We start from the raw sequence: 17198 nt of genomic DNA on the forward strand, positions 1-17198 counted from the left end.
AGGTATATAACATAAACTGAACACTCTTTCTCGGAGATTTTTTCACTTCTTTCAAGTTTAAACACCCTTGAGTAAATTCCTAGCTTCGCCACTGGGACGGTGGATGTTCCAAGTCTTTGCATACTACCCCATATGTTTCATTTGTGTATATACTAACTAGACAAAATTACTTGGATTTCTTGCAAGTTTCATCTATGTAGATACTCTTTCAAGTACTTGTGGAAATCTCAAAGATTTAATTCTACCCAAAGTGTTACCTTCGTGGTCCTTAAGGGATGATCCCAAATACTAGTATCGTTCCTGTTCGTCGATCCGGATTTTGTGACTTCGAGTATCGAGATATTTATTCAGGACAACTACGCCACGCATCACTTTCCTCGCCTGCCACGTGTCATGATCGTAGTTCACCAATACAATATCCGTGTTAACAGGGTTCGGGTACATAGACACCAGGCTCTCTATAACTCAGAATTACAGCAACAAACATGGCTGCGAGAGGCCTATTGTGTTAAAAATTTTTGGAGAAATTAAGCCACGACCATTGACCATTTGCCTAACAATCTCATTGCACTCCACTATAAAAGTATAAATCCTATCATCACACAAGCAGCAAGCAACAAGCAGAAATATGGATAACCGTGTTTAGCATAAACACCATCTAGAATCGTGCACTTATGAGATAAAAAAGCACAAATAATGAAAGAAAATATATATTTTTTCTATCATGGTTCTTTGGTAGTGTTTCACTGAAAACTGAGAGCACGTGAGAAAGAAGGGACAGAATGAGACTAACAAAAGTGAGAGGAGAACAGGGTGGCTCAGTAAAATTAGTGGCCTAAAGCCAAATTTTAATAAATTTTTTTTTTATATATTAGAATCGTATATGTATACGCAAACATATGCAAATATGTTAGTGTTATTATTATTTTTTTGTACTTATTGTTTATGATATAATATTCTTAAATAACATAAATTCTTTAATTTCATATAGTAATATTTATATTTGTAAAGGATAATTTTAAATAAATAAGATATTAGGCATATATTTACAATATATTTTCTTTGATATTATTGTAAAAAATTATATTTACTGATATAAAAATTTAAATAGTTTAATTCGAAGGTCTAAAATATTTTTTCTATTAATATTTAGGATCATACGTATTAGAAGTCTAATAAACAAACAAATATTATAACATATTTAAGACCGTACGTATCAAAAATCTAATAAACAAACAAATATTATAACAATTTTCATGCATAATTTTAAAATCGTTTTTTTAAACTCCGTATCGTGTGATACTAGAGCTCATAAATTAGAGATAGGATAGAGTGGCATTTTGTATGAGATGGAAAGACGTAGGCCCCAAACGTCATAATCAATCTAGGGTGATCATATGGAAGAAAAGTCCAACAACTAAAACTCTAATGGCTCGTTTGGTATAAGGGTGTTAAACAGGTGGACCGGGCCGGCCGGGCCGAGTTGGAAAAATTGAAACCGGCCGGGTTTCAATCCGGATCGGTTACAGGTTAGGGCTTACCGGGCTTATCGAGTTCGGGTCCATCCGGGTAGAAAATGAACCGTAAGGTTTACGAATCCAAGGAGCCTGGCCGGGCCGGGTTAGTGTTATTCTTTTTTTTGTATTTTGTATTTTGTATAACTGTTATAATTTATATTAATATAAAGTAAAAATATAAAGAATACAATGAAGATGGAAAAAATTGCACTTATAATTTGCAAGTGCTTTTTTTATTTCAAACTTACAAATTGAAGTTTGCATTTAACAAGTAAATTAACAAAAAAGAAGTAAAACTAGATTTTCATTGCATAATAATACTTCAAAGTTCAAATTAATCTAACAGACTAAAATATTAAGCATAAATACGTCTAATAATTTTAAAATAACATAAATTGTCTCAAATCAACTTAAATACAAATTTCTAGAGGACGATCAAGACAACTCTTCATATGCCTCCTTAAACAGCCTGTGCCCACCCACTTTAGACGAAGATTTAAAACTAGACCATAGTTCTTGCACTTTACTTTGTGAACTTCTTCATTTTTCTCTACCACCTCAAAGTGTTCCCAAACATATGAGCGCACTCTAGAAGTACGGGGCATGATTTGACTTGAATTGAGAATATGAGTTTGAGAAATGAGATACGAGTTAAGAAATGAAGAAGAGGAGGGGGGAGTGTATTTATAGTTTTTCAAAGGGCTGAACTAGTAACTACAAAAAGTGTTATTTTATAGAAAAAATTGCCCAAAAAGGGCTATTTGTGCAATAATAACGTTGGGCAACGGCCATAAGGCAGCTGACCGTTGTGGGAGGGTGAAATAACTAATCCTGAGATAACTTATTTTTCAACCATTTGATACGCGGGAAAAGGTGGAATAAGTTGGGATAAAATGTGATACTAAATTTATATTGTCAACCCAACGAAGTGTAAACTTTGTCTCAAATTTAATCTTGGATATCCCACCTTATCTCAATTTATCCTATCAAAGTTGATATTATTTTATCGCAGCTCCCAAGTAAAATAAATTAGTCTAGAAATTATAATAATTCAGAGATAATTTAATCAACGTACCAACCCCTAAGGTCACAACCCAGTTTAAAGTTTAGACCAATAAAAACCACTGGTAGATTCTTGGTACCGTTCAAGGAAGGAGAAAAGAATGAAACTAATAGCCCGTGTGGTCAAAAAAATATTTTTTTTGGTCAAAAAAATATTTTTTTTAAAGTTAAGGTGTTTGGCCAAACTTTTAGAAGGAAAAAAAAAATAGTTTTAAGTAAAAGAAAAAATAACTTTTGAGAAGTAGAAAAAATAGTTTCTCTAGAAAAATACTTTTTTTAAAACAAAAAAAAAAACTTCTGATTAAAACACACTTAGAAGTATTTGTTAAAAGTATAGCTAGACATTAATTGCTGCTCAAAAATAATTTTTAAATTAATTAGCCAAATACGAGTTGCTTCTTGCCAAAAGCACTTCTAAAAATATAATTCCATATAAGTTGATTTTAGAAGTTTGGCCAAACAGACATTTTACCGAATAGTTTGTGGCCAAACAGATATGCATCAATTTTTCTAATACAAGTGTCAAATCCATTTTTAGCCGACCTTAAACAGAAGTTTATTCTAATTTAGCATAAAATTTCTCATCACATGAGGATGCTTTAGATATACTAAGGGGTAAACTGTTTCATGTATAATTTGATTTTATTAGGTAGTTTGAATTTTCGAGAATGGTAGATTTTGAGAAGTTAGGACGGCAACTCTTCAACATGTTTTTGCTGCTACTTCAAATTAAAGAAAAGAAAATTGAAAATTGTTACTAAAAAGTTTATGATTAGTACATAATATAGTATCCAAAAATTGCAAAGTAAAAGAAACTAGCGAACAAATTAGCTGTTAGAACAAATTAGGGGTTAAGCATACCTGCCATGTGGGGTACATCTTCCATTATTGCACTAACCAAACTAAACCACTCCTTACTCTATTCTTTATTATTTTTTGTAGTACTATACAATCACTAGTAATCATCAATACCAATTAATTTTTGAGAATTAATTTTTTTTTTAATAGAGCGTTTTATTCTTTTTTTTTTTTAAGTCTATTCGATGTGGATTTAAATTAATTGATTAATGGGCCCGTAGTGGACATGATACTGAATACAGGGATTGAGATAATTCGGACATGTGAAGAGGAGGTGCCCAGATGCTTCAATGAGAAGGTGTGAGAGGTTGGCCATGGTAGGTTTGAAGAGAAGTAGAGGTAGGCCAAAGAAGTATCGGGAGAGGTCATAAGGCAAGACATGACACATGTGCAACTTACGGAGGACATGACCCTTGCTAAGAGAGTATGAAGGTCGAGAATTAGGGTAGGATGTTAGTAGGTAGTCGATCTTTTCCTTTTAATACCTATAGTAGATTTTCTTACACTTAGAACTTTATTACCACCGACAGTCTCTTTTGTTTCAGTTATCTTATTATCATGTTCTTGCTACTGTTTTTTCTTTTAATGACTTTTCCTTTACTGTATTTCTTTTACTGTGATGTGATGATGCTTTTCCTGAGCCGAGAATCTATCAAAACCCTCTCTACCTCCACAAGGTAGGTGTAACGTCTATGCACACATTATCTTTCTCATACTTTACTTGTGAGATTATACTGAATTTATTGTTACCGTTGTACAGTCATGCCTCTCTATAACAACATCCATATATGACAGTCATTCACTATAATAGCCAAGTTTTTTTTTGGAACTGAGTTTTATGTATGTTATAATATATATTTTTTTATAACAACACTTTACTATAGAAACTAAAAAGTATCAAAATAAATGAAACTGTAATAGAGAGGTTTGACTGTAATGAACTTTAAGTATCACATGATTAAACTAAGAAAATACACATCACTAGTATTCCTACTATTAATAAATTATTTTTGGTTAGAAAGAAAATGGAAAGGTGAGGTGTAACAATCAAATCCAGCACATGCAAACGAGAGTATATAGTCAGCAATCGTAGGCCGCCCCACACACAACTATTCAACTCCTAGAAGCTGCCAATCAATCAATTGATGATATCATGAATTTCAACAAATTCCTTCTCCTTTCCTAACTTACTTACCTCTTTCCTAAGTCATTTCTCCTTATCATTCTTTCATACTATTAATATCACACCCTTTTTCTCCTCCTCATTTTTTTCTGTGAATTCAGATCTATCTTCTCATTTCCCTGGTCTACACTTTCTAAGTCTGAACCATGGGTGGTGACAACACTGAGAAGGTAATGCTAGTCTCTTTTATCATATATTTTTTCTTAGCCTGTTTTAACTTGTTTGGGACTGAGGAACCGTCTGTAGCCGCATGCGCGGACTTAGGAGGGTGGAAGGGGTTTCGTGAAAATTTATACCGTATATATAAGGCAATTTTTTTAACCTCCACATATTATGTTTTGAATCCCCTGACACAACTCAAAAGCATAGTTTAGTGGTCAAAACCTTTGTAAGGTTTGTTCAATTCTCGCTGGCTATAATTTCTTACCGAGTACACGACTCTTGATAGGAGAGTATGAAGTTGTGCATCTGTGCGCAAAGTCTGTTTTCTACCTGTAGATATTATGTTTTGATCCTCTTGACACAACCCAAAAGCGTAGTTTAATGGTCAAAGGGGTTCAAAACCTTTGAGAGGTCATTTTCTCATTGGCTACAATTTCTTTAATTTTTTAACTTTCTTTTTAACCCCTTAGGGGAAATCCTACCTCCGCCACTATTTGTAGGTGGCTTTTTGAGTCTGCCGTCAAAAACCAGGGCTCGTAATTGTTGTTGTGTTTTCTTTTTTCTTATAATACAAAAAAAAAAAAAAGGGGATCATTATTACATGTTCAATAGCTGATTAGCATTTGGATCCACTTTTGAAGTCTCTAGCGTTGATTTTCATATTTTCCTTAATGAATAACACAGTGATTTATGTTTTATTTTTTATTTTTGGTTTCTTAACAGACCACTATAATGGTGCTCAAGGTTGATCTTCAGTGCCCTTGCTGCTACAAGAAGGCCAAGAAAGTTCTCTGCAAAATGCCCCGTGAGTCTCTTTTCGGACTTGAATTTAACTTATATACATTAATTGTGTAAAAAGAATTATTGTCAGCTTACTTATACTTACATATAACCTATGTTATTTTCAAGATTATACATCTCATTTTGTATGAAGTGTTACTACAAATATCTTTTGTTTAATAACCTTTGATGTTAAAATGGTTTAAATTGCAGAAGTTAGAGATCAAGTGTATGATGAGAAGGCCAATACTGTCACCATTACAGTAGTGTGCTGCAGTCCTGAAAAAATTCGTGACAAATTGTGTTGTAAAGGAGGAAAAGCAATCAAGAGTATTGAGATCAAAGAGCCTGGGAAGCCCAAGCCTCCTGAAAAGCCCAAGGAGCTCGAGAAACCCAAAGGGCCTGAAAAGCCCAAAGACAAGCCGAAGGAGCCTGAGAAAGGTAAGACTGTCACCTTTGAAAAGCCCAAGGAGCCCGAGAAGCCCAAGGACAAAACAAAAGAGCCCGAAAAGCCCAAGGACAAAGCAAAAGATACCGAAAAGCCGAAGGACAAAGTAAACGATACCGAGAAGCCAAAAGGACAAGAAAAGCCGACAATAATCGACAAACCTAAACAAAAAGAGCCCGAAAAGCCCAAGGACGGTCCTATAGCTGCCATGGTGGCAACGCCGTGGGTATCGGAGCCGGTGATGATGATGCCGGTCCAAGGATACCCACAAGCAACAGCACATGGATGTGGTTGTGGGCAATGTTACTATACTGGGGGCCCATGTTATCAGTATTACGGAACGCCGGTACCACAAGCCCCGGCCCCATATTACGGTAACTACTCGTATGGATATGGGCCTGGCCCTGGCCCATTTAGCTACGGAAAGGGACCTTATGTTAACGGTGAATACTTTAGTGAAGAAAATGCTACAGGTTGCACAATTATGTAATGTGACCCAATCATTGTGGGCCTACTTTGTACTTTCTTTATTGGGCTTCTAAATGTGTCCAAAACAAAGTTTTGGGTCCATGTGAATGCTTATTATTGTATTCATTAATTTCACATACGATGTACAAGGTATAGTTTTCTTTTAAAGTAAAAAGTGCAGAAAGAGAATAATAAGTAGGTGACCAAACGGCTTAACTGTCTAGTTATATAAATCTTCTATTATTGCCCTACTTTAAATATTAGTACTTTGTGATAGTATAATAAATCTTCTATAATTAATTTCTTTATTTTCCACTTTTGTTTGTTCTCTATGAATGTATTTGTGTTGTTTCTATTGTTGGAGGTGATGAGCAAATATAGGCTTATGCGCCACAAATAAGGAACATAGGCGCAATTTCACTTCCATATCTCATTAAGTAAACTCTTTATTAATGAACATAATGGCCCTTCTACTGTTTCAATGGAGAGAAGAACCTATAATTAGTTTTTCCGGAAATTTCCAAATAAACAATTTCACCACCAAAATGAGGCAAGTAGCTATCTTGCCCAAGGGTGCCAATTGAGTTCCCTTGAAAATGGCCCTTCTGTAATGAGTAAATAAGGGGAGGATTAGCCTAGTCATGAGCGGGAGCGGAGCCAGAGACCAAGTTGCGGATTCGGCCAGTAACTTTGTATTTGTCTTAACAAATTCATTCAATTTGTAAGGTTGAAAAGCAGAACGACTAAAATCTTGAACCCATGGGGAGAGGTTTCCAAGGTAGAGTTTACCTCCCTCATCTTTGGCACCGATGTTGAGTTGACATTGTGGGACTATTGCGTTCTCATTAGGTAAAACATACAGAAAATGATATATATATATATACTGTATTTGGTAAAAGTCAACCTAAAAGAGTTCCTTAAAATAGCTCAAGAGCTTCTTGATTAGTTCTTTATTCCATATAATATCACCCTTTCTTCTTCTTGAAATTAAAATATGCATGGTTGCGCAATTTTAAATAACTAAACGTCGCTTTTGCTAGAAATAAAAGGTCTTAAAGGTGGCCTGCACGTTTTTCTTTGTCTTGAACGTGGTATCTATATTGTTATAGAAGCCCGTGGCGGAGGCATGATTTCAACTTTATGGGTTCTGGTTTTTAGAACGACGATTTCAAGTGTTAGTGATTGGGTTCTAAATTTAATATTTGTACATTTTAATGAATTCTTAACACCAAATACACTGTTTGAGCAAAAACTACTGGGTTAGACCGAACGCGTATTTCGACTTGCACCTCCGATCCGCACCTGATAGCAGCACTATAAATAGAGATGGTTTTGGTCATAAATCATAACTTTTCGTTGCAATTAATCATGGGGAATTGTATTGATACACTATTTTCTTCATCTCTAAATCAAGAAAATGAAGATGTCAGAGATTTAGCCAATGACCAAAAGCTAAGATCTGATGAAGAGATGTATTATGTTATTCAACATTTCAACCAGCAATGCCATTCACCTAGATGTCTATCTAATGACATGAGTGATAATAGTTGCAAGAACCAGAGGATCAAGATTGTCCTGACAAAACAACAGTTAGAGCTGCTTGTGAATAATGTAAAAGAGATCCAATGTGGGCAAATCCCAATCCAATCTTTAAGAGTAAGAGATGATTGTAAAAGGTGGAAGCCTTCTTTAGCTACTATTCCAGAGTTATAGAGTTTTTTTTCCAACCATCTGGTATCCGAAATCTACTAGCCCGACTAATTTAAGGAGAAAGTTCTCTTTACGAGGAATTTTCTATTCCAGCGCTTGAACTCGAGACCACTAGTTAAGGGTGGAAGGATCATGTCGATCCCACCACATCCCTGACTAGTGGAGTTATAGAGTTTTTTTTGTCAACCATCTGACATTCGGAATCTACTAGCCCGACTAATTTAAGGGGAAAGTTCTCTTTACAAGGACTTTTCTATTCCAGAGCTTGAAATCGAGACCTCTGGTTAAGGATGGAAGGATCATGTCGACCACATCACATCTCTGACTAGTGGAGTTATAGAGTCTTTTTTGTCAACCATCTGGCATCCAGAATCTACTAGCTCGACTAATTTAAGTGGAAAGTTCTCTTTACCAGGAATTTTCTATTCCAGGGCTAGAACTCGAGACCACTGGTTAAGGGTGGAAGGATCATGTCGATCCTACCACATCCCTACTAGTAGGTTATAGAGTTGTTATAACAAGAAGATGAGAGCTGCTTCTTTTTTTCCTTTTATTATAGGTGCAAAGTTGACAACTTCTGTTTCTTGATTTCTCCACATTATTTTGGAAAGGGAGAAGTCCGAAATGGAGATCATTTTTAATATGATGACATAATTGTATAGTTATTGGAGAAAACCTGTATTGCACGGACTCTCCAAAATGCTGCCCCACCCGTATCCGATCCTCTAAATATACACTACTTTTGGATGATCCGATACACACCAGAAGACATTTTTGGAGAGTCCGAGCAACATAACAGAAAACAAGAAGCACTCTGCTGTAGGTGTTGTGAATACTAACAAAAAGGATCAAACTTCCAATTATTATTACTCATCTGAATCTAAAGCTGAAAATAACTGTACAAGGACATGGACAATGGGGGAAAAGTAAGAAACTAAAACAAAAGAATTACCATCCAGTTGTGACAGAGTTAGTCACTCACTTTACAAATTACAAATGAAATTTGGATCTTTATTCCTGTGATTACTATTCACCTCTTTGTATATACAATAAATGCAAGAGTCAAAGACTGATGAATCAAGATCACCTTTTCTGCCTTTTTACATGAATCTTCAAGATGTTCTCACTGACCTTGTTGCTTAACTTTTCGTTTTCTTGCTTCAACTTCTATGGCTTTAGACAGCGTCTCGATCTTCTTCGTTAGCATCTGAAAACACCAAACAGATTGATAAATGATAAAAGGAAGAAGATAAAGTGTCTGCATGGATTTTAAGATGAATAAGAGCAATAGAGTTTTGTTTTGTGGTAATATTTTACCTTAATTTCTTCATCTTTAGTATTCAAAGCAGATTCCTTTGTCTCACAAAACTTCCTCAAACTGATAACCTCTTTCTGTAGCCTGTCATACAAAAAACCTGATACTATATCATCGCTATCGCTCTCCATGCTTCGACTAGTTTTGTTTTCTTCTTCATCATCTCCTGGATTCTTTACTTTCTGTGATTGTGTGATTTCCTTGCTATTCATTTCTGTATTTTCTTTTCCAACACTGTCAATGTTCTTATCTCGAGAATCCCATAAAGTCTTCTTTTTCAGACTAATGACTTGCTTCATTTCTCCAGAAGCATCATCGCTTCTTTGATCCGTATTTTCCTGCTTGGTGATTCGGCTAATGGTGGATACCCTCGGTTGTGATGTCGATCTCTTCTTTACTCCGGTATTGTTCGACAGAACACCAAAAAAGTGTTTGGTCTTTTGAATTTTTGTGGATCCATGGTTTCTATTGGGATTGACAGAGACGTTGAACGCTTGCTTCAAGCCTTCTTCGAGTGTCTTGAGTCTCAGTTTCAGCTTATCCTATAGCAAAACATTGACAGAATGAGGATAAAACACATCAGGTTAATTTCAAATGAATAATCTCACCTTTAGTTGTGCTTCTGCCTTGGCTGTTCTCTCTGATATGCTTAATTTGTCTTTCAGTCGTTGCATCTCAGCCTGCAATGCCAAGGCGAAAACTATTTCAAGAAATGTAATAGATGAGTTTGAAATGTTATTCATTTGCATTTGGATGTTATGGTTTAATGACCTGCAACAGCCTTCTCTCTTCTAGCCACTGTTTTACAGGCATAACTTTGTCATTCTCATCTTTCCACTCGTTTGCCACGACAGTTGCTACTCGGTTCGCTGAAACCTTAACTCTTGCTAGTTCCCTTTCCAATGTCCTCTTCTCTTCCTACAAGATTGAGAAAAGCTCAGGTCTTATGACCTATAAAAGTGTCGACGAGTAGTATTAAAAAATATGTGTCTGCATGGTTTTTACTTGTAATTCAGAAATTTGTCGTTTGTAGTCACGAAGTCTATTAGCCGCTGCTCCTCCAGCAAGAATTGCCTCCTCGAGTTCTACAATGGTTTGGCTAAGTTTTTCCACCTCAAGAATCTTTTGACGATTCGTCTTATCAAGTATTTTGGTTTCCTCCTGCATTGAGAGAAATTCATGTTAGTCCATACGCTAATCTGCTATTTATAGAATGGAGTTGGTTGAAACCTATGTTGCTCGGACTCTCTGAAAATATCACTGGGTGCGTGTCGGATCTTCCAAAAGTGGTGCATATTTGGAGGATCCGACACGGCTGCGGACTGCGGCAGCATTTTGGAGAGTCTGTGCAGCATAGGTTGAAATTCCTACCTGAAAGATTTCAATCTGTCTTCTAAGTTCAAAGTTCTGATTTTGAATCTCCTCTACTATTAATGCCCTTTCTAAAGCACTTTTTAGTATCATTTCTGCTTGAAGCAAAGCTGCTTCTTTTGACTTAGTGTGTCGATCCAAAGCCCTTTTATCCTCCTGTAATGCTGCAATCTAGAAAAGCGACAGAGAAAAGAAGTTAATGCCACCAAATATTGTAGAAAATGAAGCACCTGGAAATGTGGCGGAGCCAGGAATTTCAGTAAAGGAGGTTCAAAATATAAAGAAATAAATATACAAAGAAGTCAAAGGGATTCAACATTTACTGTATATAAATAAAAATCTATTTTGACAAAGTATATTTATAATGTAATTTTCAGGCGAAGGGGGTTCAGCTCTGGCTACGCCCATGCCTGGAATGAGTTTATCATTGTAAAGTACCTCATTCTTATACATCTTAATCTCTGCCTCGAGAGGAGCAATAATGGACTCGAGGGGAGGAGAATCATCGTCCTTCTGATCTGCATATACTCTTCTAAGTGTTGCTTCAGCAGCATATTGTGCAGCCAGTGCTTCTTTCTTCTCATTAGCGAGTCGTTTGATATCAAGATTCTGCATTTGCACTCATAGCCAATTATTTATATGCCCTTAATGGTAAAGAAATGGTTGCTCTTGAATAGCACGTGATTACAAAAAAGATTGAATGGCATACCTTTTGTTCAACAAGTGTTTCGCTGATTTTCAGCTTTCCCTCCAATCTCTGAAATTCATTCCCGAGCTGTGGAAAATAGGAATTGGATTATCAATACGATAGTAATAGCTCAAGTATAACAAGCACATGTGCAGTTTCTGGTTATAGATCCAAATAGAGGTTTGATAGATTATTGCGAATTGAGAGTACCTCTTCAAGAGCTTTGTCTTTGAGGACTTCCGTTGCTTTCAGAGCCTTAATTTCACTTTGAGCTGCTCCAAGTTCTCGATCCTTCTCTGATTAAATTCACAGCAAGAATTGAAATTCAATAGCTAAATATATGCAGTGTGTTCAGAAAAGGCAGTTACCAAAATAAGAACACTAGTATACTACAGCTGAAATCAGATGATTATATGAAAGTGGATCATCATTGATTCATTTCAACCTGGATTTTATCATCATTGCAGTACAAACAAATACTGTGGATATTAGAGGTTTAAGACAACAACTTATCATGTGCAGCTAAAGCATGGACAGGAGCCTTGGCACAACTGTAAAACTTGCAGCCGTGTGACCAAGAGGTCACGAGTTCAAGCCAGCAGCCGAAATGCAAGCTAATACATAAGACTCACTGCGTACGCCAGCTAGCATCATAATCAAGAAACACAGAAAGTGAAAACTAAAAGTAGTTTTTAACCTTTGAGTTGGTTCTGCAAATTATTGATTTCCAAAATAACAGGATCAGGATGAGCAAGAAAATATTCTTCAATCCCAAGTTCATATATTCCTGACATTTCTTTCCTTTTGTCTTCTGTTGCTATAACTTCTAACTATAGTACAACACTTGAAACTAATGGTACTAAGAAAGATTAAGTAGTAAATCATAGACTTTGTAATTGTAGCTATTTAAAGAGTCAATTACTTATAAGGAAATTGAGAGGATGGACTTCCCTTCTTTTGAAGCAAACCTCAGAAAATAACAAATCAAAACCAGCTTAATTAGCTGTTTTTAATTCCCTCTATTTTTATTATTAATATCTTATATTTTTTTAGTGAAAGGATACTTTATAATTTTTCCATTTATTTGAAACTTTAATGTAATTCCACATTCTTTTTCCTAGTTTAATTACTCAACTTTAAAAAAGATAGTAATGATTATATGGAACAAAATCTTTATATGCTTCACACTCTTCATTTGTGCTTACTAGTTTGTATGGTTTAGCTGTAACATATTCTTGAAGTTTGTTTTTAGTGGAACACAATTATAAAGAAATAACTAAAAAAATGTGAGTACAAGAAATATTATTATTAAAAATAAGTGAAATTAGACTAAACAAGACAAATTCTAGGGAATAAAGGCTAAGTTGTCCTACACTTATCTGGACTTTGCTTTTTGAAGCTTTCCTTAAGCAGAAAAGAGGTGGTAGGTAATCAAGTTTCATTTCTAAAATAGAGCTCTTTTCTTTTTTCTATTTTGTCCCTATTTCCTTTTAGGGAAAGAGAATTTTTTTGTTTAACCATCTAGTATGCGGAATCTATCGGTCTGAATAATTCAGATTTGTGCTGCATAGTGTCATTTAAGGGGGAAACGCTTCCTATCAAAAAAATTTTATTTTCAAGACTCGAATATGAAGCGTCTGTACAAGGGTGGAAGGATACCATTCATCCCATCATTTCGCTACATAGCAGCAGGGGTGTATCTATGTTAAGGAATATGGGTCCACGTGGAAGTGTGCTCCTCTCCCTAAACCTTATACAATAATATTATATTTCTTCAAAATTACTTAAATATATATATGCGTGCACCCATACTCAAAATCTTCTATGGTGCTATGATTATTGAGTGCGCCTCTACAAGTGAAATTAGCGATTCAAATCCCATTCTGGATGGTCTTATTTTCGGCGTGGAGTATTGATATATATGTGAAAATCACTAGAATATCAAAAATAATATAATTTTGAACCTATAATTTTAAAAGTGTAATGGCTTCGTGGTAAGAGACTAATTCTAGATCCACCTTTTTATAATAGTGCACCCATCTGCTTCAAATCCGACTCTGCGTAGTAGGGGAAATATTGATGTGACATTTTCCAAACATATCTCTAAATATTGATGGAAAGCACTTCCTACTTGAGAAGTAAATAAATTGCTTGAGCGTTAAACACTCCTTAAAATCATGGAATCATTGATAAATACAAAGAGAATGAGGTGTTGATAACAAATAATTGAAAAGGGGTTTAAACTGAGTTTGCTTTAAAGTACATAAACAAACTGAGTTGCTTTTAAGTATGAATGATTAGAATATAATTGAAGATAAGAGCAATTGGGCAAAGAAAAAACACCATATACTGATACTTCCCTTGTAGATATATTATATAAAGCTTCTCATAGTTGGATGACACTTGGCAAATGGCAATATTCAAGCTGTACATGATCAATGTTTTTGTGAGGCAAAAGAAAACACGCCTTTAGAATAAAGAGTCTCACTACAGTTTTTTTTTTTTTTTTTTTTTTTTTTTTTTTTGTAATTTATAATGGTGGTGTTCGGGCCAGCTTACATGCACATCGACTAATTTCACGGGATATCTGTTACCTTCACTAGTAATAGGTATTAGGTAATTCTGTCCACCAAATCTTGAAAAAAAATAGGTAGAAATCACCTAGTAATATTTTTGCCTCTACTGGAATTTGAACTAATTATCTTTACACCAAATTAGTATATTTTACCATAATTAAGTAATAAATAAGGTGACACTACACATTAATTAACCATACTTAGGTGATAAAATTAAAGAGCATTTACAAGATACAAAACTTATTTTCATTTTTTACACCAAATTAATAGATAAATGACATGTATCTGTATATATATTTCTATCATTTAATCATTGTTAATTAATATATATTTTCATCGCATCAAATAATCAGGTGCGAATAAGTTTTTACAAAAAATAAATAGTGTGATCCCAATTTCAAAGCAGCTATTGATTCAAATGTTTAAAATGAAAAAGGCAATCAGATTAGAAATATTCAAACATGTCTTGATTAGCAATTGAGGTTTCTTTTCTACATTAATTACTTAATGAAAATCACAATTTATAATTCTAAAAGTGACCTCATCAAATTAGTGGGGCTTCCTTTCTATATTTATGTAATAAAATTTCTAGTTTATAGTTCTGAAAGTGACCTCAAGGGAATTTCAAGCTAAGTTGTAAAGGTTCTATAATTTCTATTTAATAATATCTTTTGATAATTAGCTTTAAGTAGGTAAATTGTGATAAGAAATCGGTTCTACCTTGAATTCTTAATAATTTCTTCCTTCTTTTCCTTCCCCTCCTTTTTTTTTTCTCTTTTTTTGTTTTTATTATATTACGTATGTATTAATCCATCATTGATGCCTTATATACTTTTTTTCTTGTTAATTAGGATCACTTTCTTACTTAACCTCCGTTGGCATATAAATTAAACCTCTAATAAATGAGAGATTTAATATGTCATAAGATTTGTGTGACTATAAAACTTTTGTAACTTGTGATCTTTAATCTGCATGTTATAACATACACTATATAACTATAAAACTTATCATTTAAGGGCAAAATGAGAAGTTTATTAAGTTAAAATATTTCTAAATTAAGAAAGGGATTTTTTTCGGGAACAAATTAAAAAGAAAAGAGGATTACATAAAGTAGAAAAGGAGTAAATCCTAATTATGTCATGATATTTGTGTAGTGAAATCTAAAATTTTCAGTTGTCTAGAAAATAATCATTTTGTGGTTTAATTTACTAATGATACATATGGCTTATTACAAGCACTAACAGCAGTGGTATTGGATTATTAATGTAATGGTGCTTTAGTTTATAATTAATGTAATTGAATATATGCACTAATAACATTGTGTCAAAGGGTCAAATCTTTATAAATGGACTAACACAATTAACATCAAGGGTAGTGTCTTTGTAGTAGGTATTGATGTGTATATATCCTTAAAATATCTCACCAAAAACCTCCAAATTAAGACTTATCTTTTTAGAGCTAGCTATCACTTTCTTTCTTCATTATCATAGAATTTTATTTTAATTTCTCCCTATTTTTTTCCTTTATTCTCTACTTTTCTTTTTCTCATCCAATAATAAATTTTGGTAGGGAGAAAAAAAATTGAATGAGTACAAATACACCATTTTTTGGGCTTTGAATGCAAAAATCTCATGGAACTTACTTGTTATGAGGTTAGAATTCTGTCAAAAAACACCATTGTAAACTTTTGTTTTTCGCATCATATATTAATATTATTGACAAATTACTAATTAATGCTTATCAAATTATTTACGTGTAATTATCTGTTAAGTGATTTGATTGCATGGCTAAGAACTTAAAATTGGGGCTAGTGCATAGATAGCCATCCTGCTATTTAGAGATTAACCAATATTTATTTTGATCTGAAATTTTAAACTAAAAATCTTAACTTCAGGACAATTTAGAACATTTTTGTCTTAACATTCCTTAATCATATTACTTAAAGACCAAGTTGAGAGGTTTCCCCTTAAAATGGACAGCCTGGTGCACAAAGCATTTCGTATTCACACAAGATCCGGGAAAGGGCGCACTCATATGGATATGATGTAGATAACCTGCCCTAATGTTGGTTACAACTATGGCTCGAACTCGTGACCTATAAGTCACACAGACAGAGGCGGGGCCATAATTTCTAGTTTATGGATTCGGGATCCTAATCCTTTTAAGTTAATGAGTTCTAAATTAATAATTTGTATATATTTAATGAAAATTTTAAGACATAAATAATTTGAACCAAAGTTAATGAGTTTGGCCAAACCCGTAGTCGATACTGTAGCTCCGCCTCTGCACACAGAGACAACTTTACCGTTGCTCCAAGATTCCTCTTCGTAGGATTCCCCTTGTCAAAAAAATTTTAATCTTAGCATATACCTCAACTAAGGCAATTAGACACACAAAGCCATTAAGATAAAACTGAATGTAAAGGTATCAAAGATTAGGATTGCTTTGGAAACAATTTGGAGCCAAAACAAAGTCTTGTCACTTTGAACAAAGAATCTTAACAAAGACAAAAACCTCTGCTTCTCTCCCTCCTTTTCATTCAGAAAGTCCATTTTGTGTTTGATTGAAACTCTAAATAAATTAAACCCCATGGAAATCTTTGCCAAGATTTTTCAGTTCAAGAATCATATTGTCACATTATTTGCTGCATCATTTGTTCTTACTTTCTTCTTTGTTTTGGCACCTAACTTCGCTAACATTCTGTCTTATTTCTGGCCTCTTGTCCTGTCCACAACTCTACTTTTGATCACAATACTTGCCTTCAACAATATACAACCATTAGCTGTTGACTTCTCCAATCCAAAAGAGGGTGAAGGACTAATGAATTTTCTTGCAGGGCACCAGCAGCAGCAACTGGAAGACTTCTGATATTCGACTGGCGATTTTAATCACACTATGTCTGAATGTTTGGTTTCTGGTGGCCATGGGTTCACGTGCCCCATAATTTAAGCTATAAATCTGCCCCTGATGGTGGCCAGTTTATAGTTGATGATTGATAATGTACATTCTTGTCCAGTTTAAAGAACTACTAAGATGACATTGGAAATGTAACACTTGTCT

General features: G+C 34.4%; 2 protein-coding genes across 2 annotated transcripts; one reads left to right on the forward strand and one right to left on the reverse strand.

The window, feature by feature from the left end:
• Positions 4543-6735, forward strand: LOC109205529 (neurofilament medium polypeptide-like). The gene is made up of 3 exons (XM_019368241.1): positions 4543-4790; positions 5506-5587; positions 5776-6735. The coding sequence occupies exons 1-3, from the start codon at positions 4767-4769 to the stop codon at positions 6498-6500; spliced, it is 831 nt and encodes a 276-aa protein (XP_019223786.1). The 5' UTR covers positions 4543-4766; the 3' UTR covers positions 6501-6735.
• Positions 9032-12521, reverse strand: LOC109205537 (microtubule-associated protein 70-5-like). The gene is made up of 10 exons (XM_019368251.1): positions 12260-12521; positions 11773-11858; positions 11584-11649; positions 11313-11483; positions 10875-11045; positions 10509-10664; positions 10275-10421; positions 10112-10183; positions 9506-10045; positions 9032-9395 (listed from the first exon to the last, which is right to left on the reverse strand). Exons 1-10 carry the CDS (start codon positions 12354-12356, stop codon positions 9312-9314), a joined length of 1590 nt encoding a protein of 529 aa, XP_019223796.1. The 5' UTR covers positions 12357-12521; the 3' UTR covers positions 9032-9311.

The sequence above is a fragment of the Nicotiana attenuata genome, chromosome 2, assembly GCF_001879085.1.
Source record: "Nicotiana attenuata strain UT chromosome 2, NIATTr2, whole genome shotgun sequence".
NCBI classification, from domain to species: Eukaryota; Viridiplantae; Streptophyta; class Magnoliopsida; order Solanales; family Solanaceae; genus Nicotiana; species Nicotiana attenuata.

Bases quoted from the DNA above. Each gene is read 5' to 3' on its own strand.
- LOC109205537 (XM_019368251.1), bottom strand. From the start codon at position 12,356: ATGTCAGGAATATATGAACTTGGGATTGAAGAATATTTTCTTGCTCAT. The intron at 10,422-10,508 runs GTAAAAACCATG...TCAATCTTGTAG, and splicing joins GACAAATTTCTGAATTACAA to GAAGAGAAGAGGACATTGGA. The intron at 10,046-10,111 runs GTGAGATTATTC...GTTTTGCTATAG, and splicing joins AGGCAGAAGCACAACTAAAG to GATAAGCTGAAACTGAGACT.
- LOC109205529 (XM_019368241.1), top strand. From the start codon at position 4,767: ATGGGTGGTGACAACACTGAGAAG. The intron at 4,791-5,505 runs GTAATGCTAGTC...GTTTCTTAACAG, and splicing joins GTGGTGACAACACTGAGAAG to ACCACTATAATGGTGCTCAA. The intron at 5,588-5,775 runs GTGAGTCTCTTT...TTTAAATTGCAG, and splicing joins AGTTCTCTGCAAAATGCCCC to AAGTTAGAGATCAAGTGTAT.